This window comes from Macaca thibetana, chromosome 15 (assembly GCF_024542745.1).
Source record: "Macaca thibetana thibetana isolate TM-01 chromosome 15, ASM2454274v1, whole genome shotgun sequence".
NCBI classification, from domain to species: Eukaryota; Metazoa; Chordata; class Mammalia; order Primates; family Cercopithecidae; genus Macaca; species Macaca thibetana.
Window position 1 is genome coordinate 104,741,217 of NC_065592.1, and position 23,320 is coordinate 104,764,536.

Genomic DNA, 23,320 nt, shown 5'->3' on the forward strand with positions numbered 1-23,320 from the left:
GCGTGGAGGGGGCCGTGGAACTGACTCTGACGGGGAACGGGAATACTGAGGGAACGAGAGACCGGCCAGGAGAGGGATCTGGGGGAATGGGAGACTGACCCAGTAGAGAGGAGATATTGGGTGATGAGGAACCCACGGGGTAGGGGGGAATTCCGGAGACCGGCCGGGGAGGAGGAAGGTACCAGGAGGACGTCGAACCGACCATGCTGGGGAAACGGATACTGGGGGCGGGGTGATACCGGCCGTCGGAGTGAGGTACCGGACCTGCGCCGCACGTCCGCCGCTCACCTGCGCGTGGGCCACCACCAGGCTCTTATTGCCTTCTCCGTGGTACCCCCATTCATTCTCGTCCATCTTCCCCTCTTCCATGCCCAGGCGCAGCCCTGGCGCCTCGCGGGCTGGGACGCGGGGACGCGAGCTGGGGGCCGCCCGCCTCGCTGGGCACCAGCCGCTGCCGTCGGGGGAGGAGCGCCTGTCAGCTGCCGCCCCCGCTCGACCCTGCGGCGGCTACTAGCAAGCTGCGGCCGCCGGAAGCCACGCCCCCGGCGCCTGCCATGACGGAGTCGGGCAACTTCCGGGTTCGTGACCACTTTCCTTACATTGATCGCGACGGTGGATGGGCCGGCGGCCATTTTAGGTACTGGTAGAGTGACTCATTTCCGGAACGCGGTCTTGGGAATCGGAAGAGAAGCTTCCGGCCTCGGCGCCGGATGTGTAGCTGGCGGGAGAAGCCGGCGGCTTTTCGGCGCCCGGTAGTGACCGGCTCTGCCCGGGTGGCCCGGTTGTCTGGGTCTCGGGACCGCTTAGTCGCGGGACCCCAGCAAAGCTCTTGGGGTCTCTGAGTCTCAGCTTTTTCTTCTGTAGAATAGGGTGTTAACTCATCGTACATGTCACGGGGATACCCAACGCAGTCATTTCGATGGTCCTGTGAGGTAGAGAACATTGTCCAACATTCCACGCGAGGAAACGTGGCTTGGCGACACGACTGGACTCCCCAGCCCCGCTTTTGCCCGAAGACTTCGAGGGACGCAGTTGGAGCGCGAGGCTCCTGCTTGGCGGTGAGGCAGAGGACCGACGACCGTCCTGCTCCTAAATTCACTGATGCGGCGGCAAGAATGGCACCGCTTCATAAAGCTACCGCGTTTCCCAAACTCTTAGTCTCAGGACCATTTTATACTCATAAACATGAAGGCCCCAAGCTTTTGCTTATGGGGGTTACAGCTATCAATGTTACCACATTGTAAGTTAAAATGCTTTAAAGTTTGTTGTTTGTTTCGTTTAAAAGTAAACAGCCGGGCGCGGTAGCTCACGCCTGTAATCCCAGCACTTTGGGAGGCCGAGGCGGGCGGATCACCTGAGGTCAGGAGTTCGAGACCAGCCTGGCCAACATGGTGAAACCCTGCCTCTACTAAAAATACAAAAATTAGCCGGGTGTGTTGGCGCACGCCTGTAATCCCAGCTACTCCGGAGGCTGAGGCAAGAGAATCACTTGAACCCAGGAAGCGGAGGTTGCGGTAAGCCAACGTGGCACCACTGCACTCCAGCCTGGGCAACAGAGTGAGACTCCGTCTCAAAAAAAAAAAAAAAAAAGTAAACATTACATTCCCCGCCCACCACCAAAATAAAGGAGTGGTACTGTTTTACACTTTTGTGAATCTTTTTAAAATCTGATCTAATAGGTTGTCACATGTGCTTCAGCATTCGGTCTGCTGCAATATATTGCATTGGTTGACATATACATTGTAAAGAACATCTACAGTTATGTAGTTCAAAAAGAGAGGACCTGCAGACCCAACTTTGAGAACGGCTGGGCACCTTGCCAGGCCTTGGGAATTGTAGTGAAATCAGGCCAGTGACTCAGGAAAATGAGCTGAAGGCTTTGAGCATCTCTTTCCCCTATTTTAGGCCTCAAAAGGGAGGCTGGGGCCGGGCATGGTGACTCACGCCTGTAATCCCAGCATTCTGGGAGGCTGAGGTGGGTGGATCGCTTGAGCTTAGGAATTCCAAACCAGCCTGGGCCACATGGTGAAACCCCATCTCTACAAAAAATTAGCTGGGTGTGGTATGTGTGCCTGTAGCCCCAGCTACTTGCAGGGCTGAGGCGGGAGGATCGCTTGCGCCGGGGAGGTTGAGGCTGCAGTGAGCCCTGATGAAGCCACTGCACTTTAGCCTGGGTGACAAAGTGAGATCCTGTCTCAAAAAAAAAAAAGTGGGGGAGGCCAGGCGCGGTGGCTCACGCCTGTAATCCCAGCACTTTGGGAGGCCAAGGCGGGCGGATCACAAGGTCAGGAGTTTGAAACCAGCCTGGCCAATATGGTGAAACCCCATCTCTACTAAAAATACAAAAATTAGCTGGGTGTGGTGGCACACGCCTGTAGTCCCACCTATTCGGGAGGCTGAGGCAGAAGAATCGCTTGAACCCGGGAGGTGGAGGTTGCAGTGAGCCCAGATTGTGCCACTGCACTCCAGCCAGGGCAACAGAGTGAGACTCCGTCTCAAAAAGAAAAAAGGAGGGGGTTGGCGGGGGGAAGCTGGGTGGGAGATTGCTCAGGACCCTCCACAGGGATGGTTGAGAAATGGTGGCAGAAACAGCCGCTCCTGGAGGTAAGTAATCCCTGAGAGAGAGGACCTTAGGACTCACAAAATTCAGTCCTTCCCACACCCCTACAAGGCCACGGGAGCTTAAACATGACTGCAATTGAGTTTCTCAGCAGCCTGCAAAAGGAGAATTGGGGTGAGATTAAATAATATATTAAGCATTAAATTATTTCCTTGAAACCTCTAAGGTGCTGGAAATGTTCTGTATCTTGATTCCCCCCGCCCCATGGAGGTGTATTATATCCCTGATACTTTAAAATTGACATTATATGGTGATTGAAAAGCAGATTCATGCTGGGGACGGTGGCTCACGGCTGTAATCGCAACACTTCGGGAGGCCTAGGTGAGGGGATCACTTTGAGTTCAGGACTCCAAGACCAGCCTGGCCAACATGGTGAAACCCATCTCTACAAAAAATAACACAAATTTATCAGGGCATGGTGGTACACACCTGTAGTTGCAGTTACTCAGGAGACTGAGGTTGGAGGATCGTTTGAGCCCAGAAAGTGGAGGTTGCAGTGAGCTGAGAGCACATCACTGCACTCCAGCCTGGTTGACAGAGCCAGACCCTTCTCAAAAAGAGGTTTTTTTAAATTCAAATTTGGTTTTATCATTCTTTTTAAATTCACAGGTAATAGCACCTGGGCAGACCATGCCATTTCCCCTCCTCAACTCGGGTGCTTTGAAAGAAATGTGGGGGGCCGGGTGTGATGGCTCCCACCTGTAATCCCAGCACTTTGGGAGACCAAGGTGGCTGGATCACCTGAGGCCAGGAGTTCAAGACCTGGCCAACATGGTGAAACCCTGTCTCTACTAAAAATACAAAAATTAGTTGGGTGTGGTGGCATGTGCCTGTAATCCCAGCTACTGGGGAGGCTGAAGCGGGAGAATTGCATCAATCTGGGAGGTGGGGCTGCAGTGAGCTGAGATCCTGCCACTGCACTCCAGCCTGGGTGACTGCAAGACTCCGTCTCAAAAAAAAAAAAAAAAAAAAAAAAAAAAACACAATATGGGGATGAACAGTGGGAATGCAGAGGAGAGGGTTCCCATCTGAGGAGGCTGGAAGAAAAGGCTGGAAAAGAATCATGAGAAACAAATGTCTGTGGTTTAAGCCACACAGCCTATGGTATTTTGTCATGGCAGTCTGAGCCAAGAGAGGGAGCAATTTAATTAGATGTGTTATGCTCTTCCATCTAAGTCCGATATAGACTGCCAGCACTGTTAGTGCTTTCTCCTTTCGTGTTAAAAAGGAAAGATAGAGGAAGGGAGGGAAGAAGAAAGGATGGAGAAGAGAACAGAAAAGTAAAATGAAAATGTCTTCCAACCATATTGAAAAGCTATCCAGGGCCGGGCACAGTGGCTCACGCCTGTAATCCCAGCACTTTGGGAGACCGAGGCACGCAGATCACAAGGTCAGGAGATCGAGACCAGCATGGCCAATATGGTGAAACCCCGTCTCTACTAAAAATACAAAAATCAGCCAGGCGTGGTGGCAGATGTCTGTAGTCCCAGCTACTCGGGAGGCTGAGGCAGGAGAATAGCTTCAACCCAGGAGGCGGGGGTTACAGTGAGCCGAGATCGCACCACTGCACTCCAGCATGGGCAATAGAGCGAGTCTCCGTCTCAAAAGAAAAAAAAAGAAAAAAGAAAAGCATTGATAATTGTGGAGTACCAAGTAATGAGTTCTTACTCTACTATTGCTATTTTTATGTGTGTTCAGGATTTTCCTAAGAAAGTATGTGAGACCACGTGTTGCCACGATCTGGCATGGCATGATAAGAAGGGCACTTCACCTCTGTGGCGTTTCCCCCCAACCCATAAGCCCTTTCTAATCATTAGAGAACATTAAACAAACCCAAATTGAGGGACAGTTCACACAGTTCTTAATGAGGGGATGAGAGACCAACCAGGAGAAGGAAGGATCTGGGGGAATGGGAGACTGACCCAGACTAACCGGGACTTCAGAACTGCCATGATCATGGAAGAGAAGGATAAACTGAGGAAGTGTCACAGATCAGGGAACCCTAAGGAGACACGACGACTCAATATGGGGTCTTGGATTGGATCCTGGAACAGAAATGGACATTGATGGGAAAACACATAAAATCCAAATAAAACCTAAAGTTTAGTTAATAGTAGCATACTAATGTAAGTTGTTTTGTTTGGGCCTATGTGCCAGTTATGTGTGTTCACTTTGGGGGAGGCTGGTGAAGAGCCCATAGGAACTCAGTACTATCTTTACAACATTTCTGTAAATCTAAAGTAATCCCAAAATAAAAAGTTCATTTACAGAAAAAGAAGACACTCGTTGTTCAGCTCCTTTCATAATTAATTGAAATTCAAATTATGAAGTGTCGGCCAGGCACAGTGGCTCACGCCTGTAATCCCAACACTTTGGGAGGCCCAGGTGAGTGGATCACTTGAAGTCAGGAGTTCGAGACCAGCCTGGCCAACATGGCGAAACTCCAACTCTACTAAAAATACAAAAACTAACCAGGCATGGTGGCAGTCGCCTGTAATCCCAGCTACTAGGGAGGCTGAGGCAGGAGAATTGCTTGAACCCAGGAGGTGGAGGTTGCAGTGAGCCAAGATCGCACTACTGCACTCCAGCCTGGGTGATAGCAAGACTCCGTCTCAAAAACAAAAACAAACAAATAATGAAGTGTCTCATACATCAGTGTGGTGAAACAGTCTTAGGCAGTGTTTGCCATGGGTGATGGGGAGGGGACGGACAGCACACGTATGCACTGCTGGTGAGGGTGGGGATGCATTGCAATGTTAAAGTTCAGTTTTGCCATATTATTAAAAGTAATGACGCTAATCTCACTTGACTCATCTCCACAGCTAGAAATTTAATCCTATGGAACTCTCCCTTAAATACTCAGAGATATGTACAGGATGTTCATACAGACAGGAGTGATGACAGGACTTGGTTTTTAGCTCAGGACACTTCAGGATGGCCTCCTCAACCCGTGTTCTAACAGTTCCCAGATGACTCTCAGAATCACTGAATGGTGACATACTCAGAAAAACCATACAGCCAGTAAAAATATACGTTAGGCCTGTTTTGTACTGACCTGAAAGATGTTCAAGGCCTACAGTTAAGTAAAACAAATGTGTGAGAGTGTATATAAATGAAACAAAAAAGGAAAAGAGATTATTAGTCCCTCTGGAAAGAGGGAAGTGGGAAGAACTGGGGGAGGAAATTCACTTTCCTCTTTTTTTTTTTTTTTGAGTCGGAGTCTCACACTGTTGCCTGGGCTGAAGTGCAGTGGCTCAATCTCAGCTCACTGCAACCTCCACCTCCCAGGTTCACGCCATTCTCCTGCCTCAGCCTCCCAAGTAGCTGGGATTACAGGCATGTGCCGCTACGCCTGGCTAATTTTTTGTATTTTTAGTAGAGACGGGGTTTCACTATGTTGGCCAGGCTGGTCTCAAACTCCTGACTTCGTGATCCGCCCACCTCAGCCTCCCAAAGTGTTGGGATTACAGGCGTGAGCCACTGCACTGGGCCAACTTTCCTCTTACATTTATATATTGTTGACTCTTTCCCAGAGAATATATTCATGTACCACTTCTCTAAAATTTCACAAAATGAATAAATCCTCACACATTTCTTAAATAAGGTAGATCTGGGTCTATGTTTTGATATGCAAGATGGCCATGATACATTGTGAAACACAGGAACAAATGTTTGTGTTTGAATAGAAAAGAAAACAAGGAATATGTGTCTTATTGTTAACTGAGATTTTCTTTGGCGATGTGCACTGATGATGCTACATGATTCTGTAACATTTGAATTTTGCATAAAAGATGTGACTTACCTCTCTAATTAGAAACAAGAACGGAGCCCGGATGCAGCACTCAGGATGCCCAGCCAGATGGAACTGGGACATATTTCCTGAGGGCGGACTCATATATTTGGGTCACCTGAACCTGCCATGGAATAAGACCCTGCTGTCCTGAGGCAACCCCACCAATTCTGAGCAGTCCTCCCAGTATGGTGAGTCAGGGGCCTTAGCACATGGCTCCTCCCCACGCAGGAATACAAAGATGGGCATGCCTGTTACCTGGATTAGCAGTCACTTTCCTGGGGTCTTGTCAGAGTGTCAGCTCCCCATTCTCTGCCTTAGTACATTTTGTGCTGCTGTGACAGAATACCACAGATTGGCTAATTTATAATGTCCAGAAACTAATTGCTCACAATTCTGGAGGCCGGGAAATCTAGTATCAAGATGTCAGCATCTGGCAAGGGCCTTGCTGTGTCATCGCATGGGAGGCATCCCATGGCAGAAGGGTAAAGAGAGAGTTAGGAAAAGATAGAACTTGCGCTTTGATTTTTTTATATCTTTTTTTTTTTTTTTTTTTTTTTTTGGTAGTACAGAGGTCTTTTATTTTTGTGGTACCTATTATGCCATAAATTCGGAGGGAATGGGTACCAGCAGCTCGGGCTCCTTCCCACTGGCTCTCGCAAAGTGTGCTTCTCTGGGTGGAGCAGGCTGGCGCTTCAGTTGAACCCAAGTACCTTTCTCTTTGACTTCCTCCTTCTTCTGATCATTTTCCTTCACTGTCTCGGCTATCTTGGCTCTTAGAGAGCTTAATGTGCTCAATACGCACATTAATTCTCTTGGCAAGAATCTTGCCCTTGTTTACAACAATGCCAACAGCATGCTGAGTAACACTGTAGACTGCTCCAGTTTTGCCACGGTAACATTTGTGAGCATTCCTTTTTGAACAGTACCTATTCTTTTGATGTCTACAATATCACCTTTCATATAGATTTGCATGTATGTGGGCAAAGGAATAACTCCCTGTTTTCTAAAAGGCTTAGATAACATATACTGGGTCCCTCTTCTCTTCCCTTTGTGCTCACCATTTTGGCAAATTACTGGAAGATGGTGCTTCCAGCCAAAAGGCCGAACTTGTCCATTTGTAATGGCATTAATCCCACCCATGAGGACACAGCCCTTATGACCTAATTACTTTTTTTTTTTTTTGAAATGGAGTCTTGCTCTATCGCCCAGGCTGGAATGCAGAGGCACAATCTCGGCTCGCTGCAACCTCTGCCCTGCGGGTTCAAGTGATTCTCCTGCCTCAGCCTTCTGAGTAGCTGGGACTATAGGCACGTGCCACCACGCCCGGCTAATTTTTGTATTTTTAATAGAAATGGGGTTTCACCATGTTGGCCAGGCTGGTCTCAAACTTCTGGGCTCCAGTGATCCACCCACCTCAGCCTCCCAAAGTGCTGGGATTACAGGCATGAACCACCGCACCCAGCCCCTAATTACCTTTTAAACATCCCACCTCTTAATACTGTTACGATGGCAGATAAATTTCAACACAAGTTTTAGAGGGGACAATCACAGCACCTGCCCTGCGTCTACCTCTCTCTTACACTCCAGGAAAATGCTCTCCAGGGTGACAGTCCAATGTTAGAGTTCAGTTTGGCCGTATTATTAAAATTAATGCAGCTCATCTCAGTTAACTCATCATTTCAACAGCTAGAAATTTAATCCAGTGAAACTCAGTGCTGCAGCATAATTGGGGATGCTCCAACTCCACCCCAATGAGGGCATCCCATAGCATTAGCATCATCTTCGACTTAGACAAGACAGAAAAAAAATACAGTCCATCAGAGAAAAGACTGACATCTTTGTCTATATTTAAAATTAAACCTCAGACAGGCCCAGTGGCTCATGCCCATAATCCCAGCACTTTGTGAGGCTGAGTTAAGAGGATCACTTTAGGCCAGGAGTTCAAGACCAGCCTGGGCAACACAGCGAGACCCTATCGCTACAAAAAAAAAAAAATTTTTTTTAATTAACTAGGCATGATGGCACACCCATAGTCACAACTACTGAGGAGGCTAAGGCAGAAGGGTCACTGGAGCCCAGAAGTTCAAGGATACAGTAATCTGTGATTGCACTACTGCATTCCATCCTGGGCAACAGAGTGAGACCCTGTCACAGAAAAAAAGGTAAAATCTCAAGGTAGCAGAACAGTCAAATTCACAGAGACAGGAAGTAGAATGATGGCTGCCAGAGGCTGGGGGAGGGAGGAATGGGGAGCCAGCTTTTAATGGATTCAGAGTTTCGGTTTTGCAAGATGAGGAAAGTTCTAGAGATTAATGGTGGTGATGGTTGCACAATATTATGAATGTACTTAATGCCACCAAACTGTATACTTAAAAGTGGTTAAGGCCAGGCACGGTGGCTCACGCTTATAATCCCAGCACTTTGGGAGGCCAAGGCAGGCAGATCACCTGAGGCCAGGAGTTCGAGACCAGCCTGGCCACCATGGCGAAACCCCGTCTCTACTAAAAATACAAAAATTATCTGGGCGTGGTGGCAGGCGCCTGTAATCCCAGCTACTCGGGAGGCTGAGGCAAGAGAATCGCTTGAACCTGGGAGATGGAGGCCACAGTGAGCCGAGATCGTACCACTGCACTCCAGCCTGGGCAACAAGAGCGAAACTCCATCTCAAAAAAAAAAAAGAGAAAAAAGTGGTTAAAATGGTAAATTTTATGTTATGAATATTTTATTGCAATAAAAAATTAAAATCTGTGCACAACAGAATCTACATAACCACAATCTACATAACTGTCAAAAAAAGATAGCAAGTAGATACCTAAATTATCCATCAAAGATAGAGTATGCAGTCATTGCAAAGAATAGAGTGATCTTCAAGATACAGCAAGTGAAAAAGAAAGCTAGGACACTATGAATATTGTTACCATTTGTATGAAAATATACAACATACACACATATTTTGACAGGCATGCATAGAATATCTCTGGAAAGATACATTAAAAAAAATTGGTAACAGTTACATACCAGGAGTAGAATGGGTGGTGGCCAAAAAGAAAAACACAGCTCACTGTACTCTATAACCTTTTTTCCTTTTTGAATTTTATACACACATGTGTACATATTTTACCTATTAAAAATAAATATAAGAGGACTCCTGGTTTCCAGTCCAGTCTCAAAAAATAGCAAGTGACAGAGAAGCGTGAGGAGGGAGTGTTAATGAGGTAGGGCACTATGGCAAGACAAAGGCTGGCAGCGTCTGTTCCGGGCAGGACTTTGAAGGTCAGAGACGGACACCATGCTTATGGGGACAGAGCAGTCCTGCAGGCTGGGTGGGGTGTTAGGCCTGGAGAGAGCCCTTGGGCCTTGTGACATATTTCCCTGGTGCGGCTAAGGTGGAGGAGAGAAGGGCCCCAGCCATCCCCTACTGTGCCCAGAAGGACACCCTTCTCCTCATGTTTCCTGGGCAGAGCCTCTGTAGGCAACTCTGTAGCTGAGAGAAGGATCGAGAAACATCATAGCAAGCCTGGAGTTCATCAGGCTTGAAACTGGCCACAGAGCACCACCGATGAGGCTGGAGTGGGAGCCACTGAAGCAATGAGGATGTGCTCCCACCGCAGGTTTCAGAGAGTAACAGGCAGAGGCTTCGTAGAACACAGACCGCAGACCTTGGGTGCGGACGGGGGACTGTAGGAAGGGTTAGTACAGAGTGAAGCTCTGAAGGGTTGGAAGAGAGGAGGCCAAGAGAGGCCACACGGAGGCACCAGGGAGCTTGCATGGGCACCCCACTAAAGAAGCAGGCACAGGCCAGCCACCTGCTGGGGTGGAGGAGGGAGGAGCCCTTGGGAACCTTCCAGAGGACTGATGGGAACAGTGATGGCAGGTCTCAGGCAGACAGAAACGTCTTGAGTCACAGGGTTATGCAAGTGCTGTAGGCAGCAGTGATAAAGAGCTGGATTATGGCGTAGGCAGGCTTGGCCAGCAGGACTCATGACCCTCTCTGTGCCCAAGAGAGAGACTGTACAAGAATGTGTCACCATCCATGCATACGAAGCCAATGCCTGCACCCCAAGGCCTCCGGCACCCTGGTGTGGTTTCCAGGCACTGGGTGGGTTGCAGGGGGACCTGCCAGGAAAGGCTGGGAGACACCCAGGGGTGGAGAATGGGGCAAGGGCCAGCCCACACCAGGTGCCAAAAACTACGGGATGCTTCCGGGGCGGGGACCATGGGGGCCCACGAGCAAGCAGGCTGTGGGGAACTAAAACTGACCAGACCTCCCTTGGGGCCCCACTTGGCTCCAGGAAGATGCTCCTACTTGCAGGACCAAGGAGAAGCAGAGTCCCCCAGGGATGGAAGTTAGAGGAGGTGACAGGCAGGGCTGGGCAGATGGAAGGAAGGGGGTGCCTGGCTTAGGGCGGTTCCCTGGGGAGGCCTCTGCCCAGGGCATCCTCCGTGAAGATGTTTGGGACCCAGCCCCTTGCTGAGCCTTACTTCTCTTCCCTCTTGCAAGTTCCCACTCCAGGGGAAGTATGTCTTTCCCCAGCCCAGCGGACAACCCCAGTGAGTTCTGTCCTTGGCCTCTTGCAAGGGGACCCACCTCAAGTTAGCACTGTACAGATCCAGCCACGCTGCTTACAATCAGCCCCAACACACAGAAATGACTCTCAGCCCTCAGGAATGTCAACCTGCTTCACCACATCTGCAGCCAGTGAATAATTGTATTATCAAAATAATTAGAAAACAGCTAAAACTAGCAGGCTACAGAGTCCCTGGATTTGCTGGTCAAAGGCTTGGTTCTATAGCTCTCTGATGAGAAAAAAATGTTCCAAATATAAACACTTGACAATAACCACTGCTGGAGAGGCCATGAGATAACAAACATCCTTCTCGTACACTGTAGAGTGTAGTCTTACCTAGTGCAATCCTTCCAGGGACAGTTTGGCAATATCTATTAAAATAAAAAGTGTGCAAACACCCTTTCAGCGAAATTTATCCTAGATACGCCTTCGTATCAAGATAAATGCAGCTCTTTCCTCTACGCCAGGGTTTCTCAATCTCCACACTACTGACATTTGGATCAAGGAATTCTGAGTTGCGGAAGGCATTGTTCTTGGCATTGTAGGATGCTGTGATGGTGAATTTCATGTGTTAACCTGACTGGGTGTGTCTCTGAGGGTGTTTCTGGATGAGATTAACATTTGAATTGGCAGGCTGGATGTTTTAGTCCATTTGGGCTGCTATAATAAAATACTAGACTGAGTGGTTTATCAACTACAGAAATGTGTTTTCCTAGTCCTGGAGGCTGGGGAGTCCAAGATCAAGGAGCTGGTGGATTTGGCATGCAGAGAGGGCCCCTTCCTCATAGAGAGCACCTTCTTGCTGTGTCCCCACATGGTGGAAGGGGCAGGTGGTGGAGGGGAAAGGGGGCTCTCTGAGGCCTCCTTTATTAGGGCACCGATCCCATTCCCAAGACTCCTCCCCATGACCCAATCGTCTCCCGAATACCCCCGTCTCCTAATACCATCACCTTGGGGTTGCTTCCACATTGAATTTTGGGGGGACACAGACATTCAGACCACAGCACTGAGTGAAGCCGACAGTCCTCTGCAAGGCAGACAGGCCTCATCTCTCAGGTCAAAGGCCTGAATGGAACATAAATGGTCTCCTCCCCTAAGTAAGAGGAAACTCCTCCTCCCTGAGGCCTTCTAACTGGGACATCAGCTTTTTCCTGTCTTTGGACTCAAACTGAAACATCTCCTCCTCCTGGGTCTCGAGCCTGCCAGCCTCTGGCCTGGAACACACATCAGTGTCCCTGGGTCTCGTCTGCAGATCTTGGGACTCACCAGCCTCCACAGTTGCTTGAGCCAAGTCCTTACAATAGATCTCTTTCGGCCGGGCGCGGTGGCTCAAGCCTGTAATCCCAGCACTCTGGGAGGCCGAGACGGGCGGATCACGAGGTCAGGAGATCGAGACCATCCTGGCTAACACGGTGAAACCCCGTCTCTACTAAAAAAATACAAAAAACTAGCCGGGTGAGGTGGCGGGCGCCTGTAGTCCCAGCTACTGGGGAGGCTGAGGCAGGAGAATGGCGTAGACCCGGGAGGCGGAGCTTGCAGTGAGCTGAGATCCGGCCACTGCACTCCAGCCTGGGCAACAGAGCGAGACTCCGTCTCAAAAAAAAAAACAAAAAAAAAAAAAAAACAGAGATCTCTTTCTCTGCATATATCCGTAGAACCGGTTCTGTTTCTCTGGACAACCCCAGCTCACACAGATGGTGAGCAGCACTCCTGGGATTCACTCACTAGATGCCAACAGCCACCCCCAGCCCCCAGTTGTAACAACCAGAAGTGTCTCCAAAATGTCCTAGATGGACTTGGGGGAAAATTTCCTGGGTGAGAACTAACACTGTACACATGTTCCCAGGAGGGACAGTAAACTCCCTTGTCCAGGGCCTGCGTAGGGAGGTCCTGCATCTTACCCTGAGTGAGGAAGATTGGGAGCTCCAATGGGCGTGGGGGCCAGATGGACAGAAGGCAGACGAGAAGTGACACAGAGAAAAGGCCGGGCCGGGCACAGTGGCTCATGCCTGTAATCCCAGCACTTTGGGAGGCTGAGGAGGGCAGATCATGACGTCAGGAGATCAAGACCATCCTGGCTAATCCAGTGGAACCCCATCTCTACTAAAAATACAAAAAAGTAGCTGGGCGAGGTGGCGGGCGCCTGTAGTCCCAGCTACTCGGGAGGCTGAGGCAGGAGAATGGCGTGAACCCGGGAGGCGGAGCTTGCAGTGAGCTGAGATCGCCCCGCAGCACTCCAGTCTGGGCGACTGAACGGGAGTCCATCTCAAAAAAAAAAAAAAAAAAAAAAAAAGAAAAAGAAAAGGCCAGCCACAGCACAGCATGACTAGGACACTTGTGACACCCAGAGTTGTGGGGCTAAAGCCATATCCACTGAACCTACAGAGAGCTATGCCAAGGCAGCTGTAAAACGGCACCCACTGTAGAACTTCCTATGAGCAAAACTGGAAACCAGCTGTGTGGCTGTCAGCAGGGACTGACCGGTCACCCTGCAGTGCGAGCGTGTGTCGGAGGGACACTCTGCAGCCATTCATAGAAAACAGGGAGACCCTCCACGGCAGTGAGCAAAACCTCCAGGTGCAAGACAACAAGTAAAGTGTGGTGCCTTCCGGGCCAGGAGTGGTGGTTCACGCCTGTAATCCCCACACTTTGGGAGGCCGAAGTGGGTGGATGACTTGAGGTCAGGAGTTTGAGATCAGCCTGGCCAACATGGTGAAATCACATCTCTACTAAAAATACAAAATGTAGCTGGGTGTGGTGGTGCTCGCCTGTAATCCCAGTTACTCGGGAGGCTGAGGCAGGAAAATCACTTGAACTCAGGAGGCAGAGGTTGCAGTGAGCTGAGATCGCACCACTGCACTCCAGCCTGGGTGACAGAGTGAGACTCTGTCTCAAAAAACAAACAAATAAATAAATAAATAAATGTTGGTGCCTTCTGGTTGCATTTTTAGGAAAGGATGTGTAGAAAAAATATTGCGAAGTTAACATAAGAAACTGTCGACACAAGCTTTTTTCAGAGAGGAGATGGACAATGTATTGTAACATATTTAACCATTCTCTTGCATTCCTTTTTCACTTTTTGAGATTAAGGATGTGATCTTAGCAATGGCATTATGCACTATTTCTTTCTTATGCTTTTCTGTGCTAAAATCCAACAAACAAAACTTATAGTCCCAGCTTTTTTAAAATTAATTTATTTTTTTGAGACAGAATCTTGATCTGTCACCCAGGCTGGAGTGCAGTGGCATGATCTCAGCTCACTGCAACCTCTGCCTCCTGGGTTCAAATGATTCTGCTGCCTTAGCCTCCTGAGTAGCTGGGATTACAGGCGCCCAGCACCTCACCCAGCTACTTTTTTTTTTTTTTAAATTTTTAGTAGAGATGGGGTTTTACCATGATAGCCAGGCTGTTCTCAAACTCGTGGCCTCAAGTGACCCACCCACCTTGGCCTCCTAAAGTGCTGGGTTTACAGACATGAGCCACCATGCCTGGCCTACCAAGCTGACTTTATACAGTGATGCAAAGGATAAGGCCCAGGAGACACACTTGGAGAACAAACCTGGAGACATGCACAGCCTGATTTCAAAACTCACCACAAAACTTCAGTAATTAAGATAGTATCGTTTTGGGGCCGGGTGGGGCCAGGTGTGGTGACCTATGCCTATAATTCCAGTGCTTTGAGAGTCAGAGGCAGGAGGGTCACTTGAGCTCAGGAGTTCAAGACCAGCCTGAGCAACACAGTGAGACCCTATCTCAAAATAAAAAAGTTAGTCAGGCTGTGGTCCCAGCTACTCAGGAGGCTGAGGTGTGAGGATCACTTGAGCCCAAGAGTTAGAGACTGCAGTGAGCTATGATCATGCCACTGCACTCCAGTCTGGGTGACAGAGCAAGACCTTGCCTCAAAAAAAAAAAAAAAAAAAAAAAAAAAAATTCTTTTCAACAAAACATACCATTAAGAAAAGAGGCCGGTCGCTGTGGCTCACGCCTGTAATCCCAGCACTTTGGGAGGCCGAGGCCGGCGGATCACGAGGTTAGGAGATAGAGATTAGCCTGGCCAATATGGTGAAACCCTGTCTCTACTAAAAATACAAAAATTAGCCGGGCATGGTGGCGGGCGCCTGTAGTCCCAGCTACTCAGGAGGCTGAGGCAGGAGAATAGCTCGAACCTGGGAGGTGGAGGTTACAGTGAGCCGAGATGGTGCCATTGCACTCCAGCCTGGGCAACAGAGTGAGACTCCGTCTCAAAAAAAAAAAAAAGAAAAAGAAATGAAGGCTGGGTGCGGTGGCTCACGCCTGTAAACCCAGCACTTTGGGAGGCCGAGGCAGGCGGATCATGAGGTCAGGAGTTCAAGACAAGCCTGGAGTGAGCCGAGATCACGCCACTGCACCCCAGCCTGGATGACGGAGCAAGACTCTGTCTCAAAAAAAAAGAAAAAAAAAGAAAAAGAAAAGAAAAGACAAGCTACAGACTGGGAGAAAGTACCCTATGTATCTCTCGCACAACAGGAACTCAAATCCAGAGAAAAACAAACTCTTACAATAGTAAGACAAGTAACACACCCACAGATTTTCTCACTGAAGGCAAAAGGCCTGCCACCTCACAACTATAAATTACAAATGTCAGATAACAATTAAAATGTGCTGCACCTTCAGTTGGTAGAGAAATGCAAATCAAAACCACAAGAGACTACTACACACCCACCAGAGGAGCCAAAATTAAGAAGACCAATGGCCGGGCCCGGTGGCTCATGCCTGTAATCCCAGCACTGTGGGAGGCCAAGGTGGGCGGATCACCTGAGGTCAGGCGTTTGAGACCAGGCTGGCCAACATGACAAAACTCCTTCTCTACTAAAAATACAAAAATTATCAGGGCATGGTGGCGTATGCCTGTAATCCCAGCTACTTGGGAGGCTGAAGCAGGAGAACTGCTTGAATCCAGGAAGTTGCAGTGACCCAAGATGGTGCCATTGCACTCCATCCTGGTGACAGAGCAAGACTCCATTTCAAAAAAAAGAAGGCCAGTGACGCCAAAGGCTGGAGAAGATACAAAGCCACCAGAGGCCTCACACAGTGGTGGTGCGAGTGGACGCTGCGCAGCCACGGGTAGAGAATCACTGGGAAGTTTCAGACAAAGCTCAAGGTACACTTAACCCACAACTCTGCAGTTTACTTCCACTCCTAGGTATTTACCCAAGGGAAATGAAACCTACGTCCCAACAAATATCTATAACTGAATGTTCACAACGTTTTTATTTTTGATAGTCCCCAACCGGAAACTATCTAAATGCGCGTCAGTGGATGAGTGGATAAGGTATGCAAAACACTGCTCTGCAGTCATGAGGCAGAGACTACTGGTGCGTACAACACCCATGAATCTCAGAAACATGGTGAGCAAAAGAAACAGCAAAAGTCAGGCCGGGCGCGGTGGCTCAAGCCTGTAATCCCAGTACTTTGGGAGGCCGCGGCGGGTGGATCACGAAGTCAGGAGATCGAGACCATCCTGGCTAACATGGTGAAACCCCATCTCTACTAAAAATACAAAAAACTAGCCGGGCGTGGTGGCGGGCGCCTGTAGTCCCAGCTACTCGGAGGCTGAGGCAGGAGAATGGCGGGAACCCGGGAGGCGGAGCTTGCAGTGAGCCGAGATCGCGCCACTGCACTCCAGCCTGGGCGACACAGCGAGACTCCGTCTCAAAAAAAAAAAAAAAAAAAAAAAGAAACAGCAAAAGTCAAACCCAACAGAAGGCAGATCAGTGGTTGCCTGGGACCGGGGGCAGGGACTGACCTCAAAGGGCACCGGTGGGTTTTGTGGAGTTACGGACATGTTCTCTATCTTTATTGAGGTGCTGGTTACACTTATCAAAAGAGATCAAACTGAACTTACATGGGTGCATTTTCTCCTACGTATATCTTAATAAAGTTAATTTTAAAAAAAATCCAGGTCAGCTGGGTGTGGTGGCTCATGCCTGTATAATCCTAGCACCTTGAGAGGCCAAGGCAGGAGGATCACCTGAGGCCAGGAGTTTGAGACCGGCCTAGGCAATATAGCAAGACTCCATCTCTAAAAAAAAATTTTTTTTTTGAGACAGGGTCTCACTCTCTTGCCCAGGCTGGAGTGCATTGCCGTGATCTTGGCTTACTGCAGCCTCAGCCTCCTAGGCTCAAGTGATCCTCCCACCTCAGCCTCCCTAGTAGCTGGGACTACAGGCATGTGCCAGCACACTCAGCTAATTCTTGTACTTTTTTGTAGAGATGGGGTTTTACTGTGTTGCCTAGGCTGGTCTCGAACTCCTGGACTCAAGCAATCCGCCCTCCTTGGCCTCCCAAAATGCTGGGATTACAGGCGTGAGCCACTGCACCCAGGCACATTTTTTTTTTTTTTAATTAGCCAGGTGCAGTGGCATAAGCCTATAGTCCCAGCTTCTCGGGAGGCTGAGGTGGGAGGATCACTTGGGCCCAGGAGGTCAAGGCTGCAGTAAGCTATGATGGCACCAATGCACTCCAGCCTGAGCAACAGAGCAAGACTGCATCAAGCAAATAAACAAAACAAAACAAAACAAAACCATGTTGGTAAGTACTTAAAAATCTGAAAAGACCAGTGTTCGTTGGGGATGATGTGGAGCAAAGTGGACTCCCCCTCTGGTGGCAGTGGGAAGCAGTACAGCCACTGTGAGAGGACATATCCTCCATAAAGGGGACCTGCCCACTCCTACTCCTGGAGCACCTGCTGCACATGGATGCCCAGGGCCAGAGCACGGTGATTGTGGCAGCCCTGTTTATGACAGCAAAGCCTGGAAATGACCCAGACAATCATTAACAGGGACACACTCAAACAAAGAAATACTATACAGCTGTAAACACGGACAACAGCGTCAGATGCCCATATGAAACAAACTCACCAATATAATGCTGAATTTAAAAATCAAATTGCAACAGAGTACAGGAGACGGATAACATTCATACAAAGTTCAGGCTGGGCGCGGTGGCTCACGCCTGTAATCCCAGCACTTTGGGAGGCTGAGGCGGGCAGATCGCAAGGTCAAGAGATCGAGACCATCCTGGCTAACACAATGAAACCCCGTCTCTACTAAAAATACAAAAAAAATTAGCCAGGCGTGGTGGCGGGCGCCTGTGGTCCCAGCTACTGGGGAGGCTGAGGCAGGAGAATGGTGTGAACCCAGGAGGTGGAGGTTGCAGTCAGCCGAGATCGCGCCACTGCACTCCAGCCTGGGCAACAGAGCGAGACTCCGTCTCAAAATAAATAAATAAATAAAAGAAGTTCAAAACCTGTAAAACTAAACAAAATTGTTTGGGGACTACACATTGGTAGTAGTCAACCCAAATTGAGGAAAGGGGCGTGCACAATGCACACAGGAGAAGCTGGGAGGGGGTGGGGGGTAGGTCTACTCCTTCTTTTTTTTTTTTTTTTTTTTTGAGACGGAGTCTCGCTCTGTCACCCAGGCTGGAGTGCAGTGGCCAGATCTCAGCTCACTGCAAGCTCCGCCTCCCGGGTTCAGATTCTCCTGCCTCAGCCTCCCGAGTAGCTGGGACAGGGGCCACCTTGCCCGGGTTTTTGTATTTTTAGTAGAGACGGGGTTTCACCGTGTTAGCCAGGATGGTCTCGATCTCCTGACCTCATGATCCGCCCGTCTCGGCCTCCCAAAGTTCTGGGATTACAGGCTTGAGCCACCGCGCCCGGCCTGGTCTACTCCTTCTTAAGTTGGATGGCGGGTGTTTGCTTCACTATGCCATAGCCCTTATCTGTTACTGTGTATTTATGTTATTAACAAAGGGGGAAGTAGAGGTCTGAGATGACCCCCCCTTTTTTTTTGAGAGAGTCTCACTCTGTCACCCAGGCTGGAGTGCAGTGGCGTGATCTCGGCTCACTGCAACCTCCAACTCCCAGGATCAAGAGATTCTCCTGCCCCACCCTCCTGAATAGCTGGGATTACAGGTGTCCACCACCACACCTGGCTAATTTTTGTATTTTTAGTAGAGACAAGGTTTCACCATATTGGCCAGGCTGGTCTCAAACTCCTGACCTCAGGTGATCCAGCCGCCTTGGCCTCCCTGAGTGCTGGGATTATAGACATGAGCCACTGTGCCTGGCCTTCAGATGACCCCTTAAACCCATGATGCTGGCAGTGTGCTGAGCCATGGTACACACAGGAAGCAGCAGCAGCTCACAGCAGCTCTCTGCACCCCAAGGATGCTTCTCAGGGGTCTGGTTTGCGTCTGGACCTCAGTTGTCTCTTATTACCTTCAGGATGTCTTGAAATGAGCTCCGACATCCCATTGCAAAATTCATTTTAATTCACTTCATTTCAGCTCCGTTGTAGGAGGATGCCCTGAAAGCAAACAGCCAATGCCCTCCCAACAAATGCACACATGGTGCACCCCTGAAAGAAGTGGAAAGTGGGAGTCCAGTGTTCATATGAGCTGCAAGTCCCAGCTACCAGATGAAATAACCAGGGGCGACCCAAACAGCCACCACAGAAACTCCCACTGAAGTGCCACGGGACCCGGAAATCACACGGTCATTTGTGCTCAGGCTATGGATCTGCAGCCTGGGCCTCAGGAGGGCTCCTGAGTGGGAAACTGGGGATGGACACGCCTGGTGGAGGAGGGAGGGAAGTTAGGGTGCACGGCTTGTCCTTTCACAGTGCTGGGGTTAAGTCAGTAGAAATGCATTTCTGGACCTCAGCTTATTATGCCTCAATAAAAGTTTAATTTATTGTTGGCCGGGCATGGTGGCTCACGCCTGTAATCCCAGCACTTTGGGAGGCAAAGGCGGGCGGATCATGAGGTCAGGAGATGGAGACCATCCTGGCTAACATGCTGAAAACCCGTCTCTACTAAAAATAAAAAAAAATTAGCCAGGCATGGTGGCGGGCGCCTGTAGTCCCAGCTGCTCGGGAGGCTGAAGCAGGAGAATGGCGTGAACCCAGGAGGCAGAGCTTGCAGTGAGCGGAGATTGCGCCACTGCACTCCAGCCTGGGTGACAGAGCGAGACTCCGTCTCAAAAAAAAAAAAAAAGTTTAATTTATTGTCTAGTAATATTTTTTTTTTTTTACAAGCCAAACTGGGCCTTGGGAAACTGCCCACTTGGACAGGGCACCAGCCAGTTTCCCTCAAGAGCAATTGCCTTTGGACAAGGCTGAGTCAGGGATCCGGGCATACTCTTCCCCCTCTCCAGGCCAGGAGATCAGAGGGTCCTCTGGTGCAGACACAGCCCCTCATGGCTCACCCGGCCCCTGCAAATGCACCTGCTGTCCTGGCATAGATGCTGCAGGAGTCTAGCAGCCATGCTGACAAGGCAGCTCAGAGCCCAGGGACCAAATAGGCACGGGAGGTGGTCTGTGGTAAAAATGGTGGTCTTTGGAGTTGGGCAGTGGTCTGTGGTGAGGGTGAGATGGTCTCTGGTGAAGGTGATGATCGGTGGTGAGGGTGTTGGTCTGTGGTGAGGGCGTTGGCCTGTGGTGAGGGTAGTGGTCTCTGGTGAGGGTGGTGGTCTGTGGTGTGGGTAGTAGACTTCTGGGAATGGGTGGTGGTCTCTGATGAGGGTGGTAGTCTCTGGTGAGGGTGTTTGTCTCTGGTGAGGGTGGTGGTCTGTGGTGGGGGTGGTGGTCTGTGGTGGGGGTGGTGGTCTCTGGTGAGGGTGGTGGTCCATGGTGGGGGTGGCGGTCCCTGGTGGGGGTGGCGGTCCCTGGTGGGGGTGGCGGTCCTGGTGGGGGTGGCGGTCTCTGGTGGGGGTGTTGGTCTGTGGTGGGGGTGGTGGTCTGTGGTGGGGGTGTTGGTCTGTGGTGAGGGTGGTGGTCTGTGGTGGGGGTGGTGGTCTGTGGTGGGGTGTTGGTCTGTGAGATGGTGTTGGTCTGTGGTGAGGGTGTTGGTCTGTGGTGGGGGTGTTGGTCTGTGGTGAGGGTGGTGGTCTGTGGTCAGGGTGGTGGTCTCTGGTGAGGGTGGTGGTCTGTGGTGGGGGTGTTGATCTGTGGTGGGGGTGTTGGTCTGTGGTGAGGATGTTGGTCTGTGGAGAGGGTGGTGGTCTGTGGTACAGTGGTAGTCTTTGGGGTATGGGTGTTGGTCTGTGGTGGGGGTGTTGGTCTGTGAGAGAGTGGTGGTCTGGTCTGTGGTGAGGGTGGTGGTCTGTGGTGGGGGTGTTGGTCTGTGGTGGGGGTGTTGGTCTGTGAGAGGGTGTTGGTCTGTGGTGAGGGTGTTGGTCTGTGGTGGGGGTGTTGGTCTGTGGTGAGGGTGTTGGTCTGTGGAGAGGGTAGTGGTCTGTGGTACAGTGGTAGTCTTTGGGGTATGGGTGGTGGTCTGTGGTGGGGGTGTTGGTCTGTGAGAGGGTGGTGGTCTGGTCTGTGGTGAGGGTGGTGGTCTGTGGTGGGGGTGTTGGTCTGTGGTGGGGGTGTTGATCTGTGGTGAGGATGTTGGTCTGTGGTGGGGGGTGTTGGTCTGTGGTGGGGGTGTTGGTCTGTGGTGGGGGTGTTGTGGTCTGTGGTGAGGGTGGTGGTCTGTGGTGGGGGTGTTGGTCTGTGAGAGGGTGTTGGTCTGTGGTGAGGGTGTTGGTCTGTGGTGGGGGTGTTGGTCTGTGGTGAGGGTGGTGGTCTGTGGTCAGGGTGGTGGTCTCTGGTGAGGGTGGTGGTCTGTGGTGGGGGTGTTGATCTGTGGTGGGGGTGTTGGTCTGTGGTGAGGTGTTGGTCTGTGGAGAGGGTGGTGGTCTGTGGTACAGTGGTAGTCTTTGGGGTATGGGTGTTGGTCTGTGGTGGGGGTGTTGGTCTGTGAGAGGGTGGTGGTCTGTGGTGAGGGTGTTGGTCTGTGGTGGGTGTGTGTGGTCTGTGGTGGGGGTGTTGGTCTGTGGTGAGGGTGGTGGGCTGTGGTCAGGGTGGTGGTCTCTGGTGAGGGTGGTGGTCTGTGGTGGGGGTGTTGATCTGTGGTGGGGGTGTTGGTCTGTGGTGAGGGTGTTGGTCTGTGGTGAGGGTGTTGGTCTGTGGTGGGGGTGGGGTGTTGGTCTGTGGTGGGGGTGTTGGTCTGTGGTGAGGGTGGTGGTCTGTGGTCAGGGTGGTGGTCTCTGGTGAGGGTGGTGGTCTGTGGTGGGGGTGTTGATCTGTGGTGGGGGGTGTTGGTCTGTGGTGACGATGTTGGTCTGTGGAGAGGGTGGTGGTCTGTGGTACAGTGGTAGTCTTTGGGGTATGGGTGTTGGTCTGTGGTGGGGGTGTTGGTCTGTGAGAGGGTGGTGGTCTGTGTTGAGGGTGTTGGTCTGTGGTGGGTGTGTTGGTCTGTGGTGGGGGTGTTGGTCTGTGGTGAGGGTGGTGGGCTATGGTCAGGGTGGTGGTCTCTGGTGAGGGTGGTGGTCTGTGGTGGGGGTGTTGATCTGTGGTGGGGGTGTTGGTCTGTGGTGAGGGTGTTGGTCTGTGGAGAGGGTGGTGGTCTGTGGTACAGTGGTAGTCTTTGGGGTATGGGTGGTGGTCTGTGGTGGGGGTGTTGGTCTGTGGTGAGAATGTTGGTCTGTGGTGGGGGTGTTGGTCTGTGGTGAGGATGTTGGTCTGTGGTGGGGGTGTTGGTCTGTGGTGGGGGTGTTGATCTGTGGTGGGGGTGGTGGTCTGTGGTGAGGGTGGTGGTCTGTGGTGAGGGTAGTGGTCTGTGGTGAGGGTGGTGGTCTGTGGTGAGGGTGGCAGTCTTCTGGGAATGGGTGGTAGTCTGTGGCGAGAGTAGTAGTCTTTGGGGTATGGGTGATGGTCTATGGTGAGGGTGGTAGTCTGTGGTGTGGGTGATGGTCTGTGGTGAGGATGTTGGTCTGTGGTGAGGGTGGTGGTCTGTGGCATGGGTGGTAGTCTGGGAATGGGTGGTAGTCTGTGGTGAGGGTGGTAGTCTTTGGGGTATGGGTGATGGATGGTCTGTGGTATGGGTGGTGGTCTGTGGTGTGGTGGTGGTCTTTGGGGTATGGCTGATGGTCTATGGTGAGGATGATGGTCTGTGGTGAGGGTGGTGGTCTGTGGTGAGGGTGGTGGTCTGTGGTGGGGGTGTTGGTCTGTGGTGAGGGTGTTGGTCTGTGGTGGGGGTGTTGGTCTGTGGTGGGGGTGTGTTGATCTGTGGTGGGGGGTGGTCTGTGGTGAGGGTGGTGGTCTGTGGTGAGGATGTTGGTCTGTGGTGGGGGTGTTGGTTTGTGGTGGGGGTGTTGATCTGTGGTGAGGATGTTGGTCTGTGGTGGCGGTGTTGGTCTGTGGTGGGGGTGTTGATCTGTGGTGGGGGGGTGGTCTGTGGTGAGGGTGGTGGTCTGTGGTGAGGGTAGTGGTCTCTGGTGAGGGTGGTGGTCTGTGGTGTGGGTGGTAGTCTTTGGGG

General features: G+C 50.8%; 2 protein-coding genes across 2 annotated transcripts in view; one reads left to right on the top strand and one right to left on the bottom strand.

Annotated features, from left to right (window-relative positions):
* Positions 1 to 643, bottom strand: part of IPPK (inositol-pentakisphosphate 2-kinase) — a 62,629-nt gene extending 61,986 nt beyond the window's left edge. The window contains exon 1 of the mRNA XM_050761554.1: positions 289 to 643. Within this exon, the coding sequence (XP_050617511.1) occupies positions 289 to 369 (81 nt within the window). The 5' untranslated portion in view covers positions 370 to 643. The remainder of the gene's footprint in view (positions 1 to 288) is intronic.
* SUSD3 (sushi domain containing 3) overlaps positions 1 to 23,320 on the top strand; it is a 401,112-nt gene that overhangs the window by 104,644 nt on the left and 273,148 nt on the right. The gene's annotated exons all lie outside the window — the stretch shown is intronic.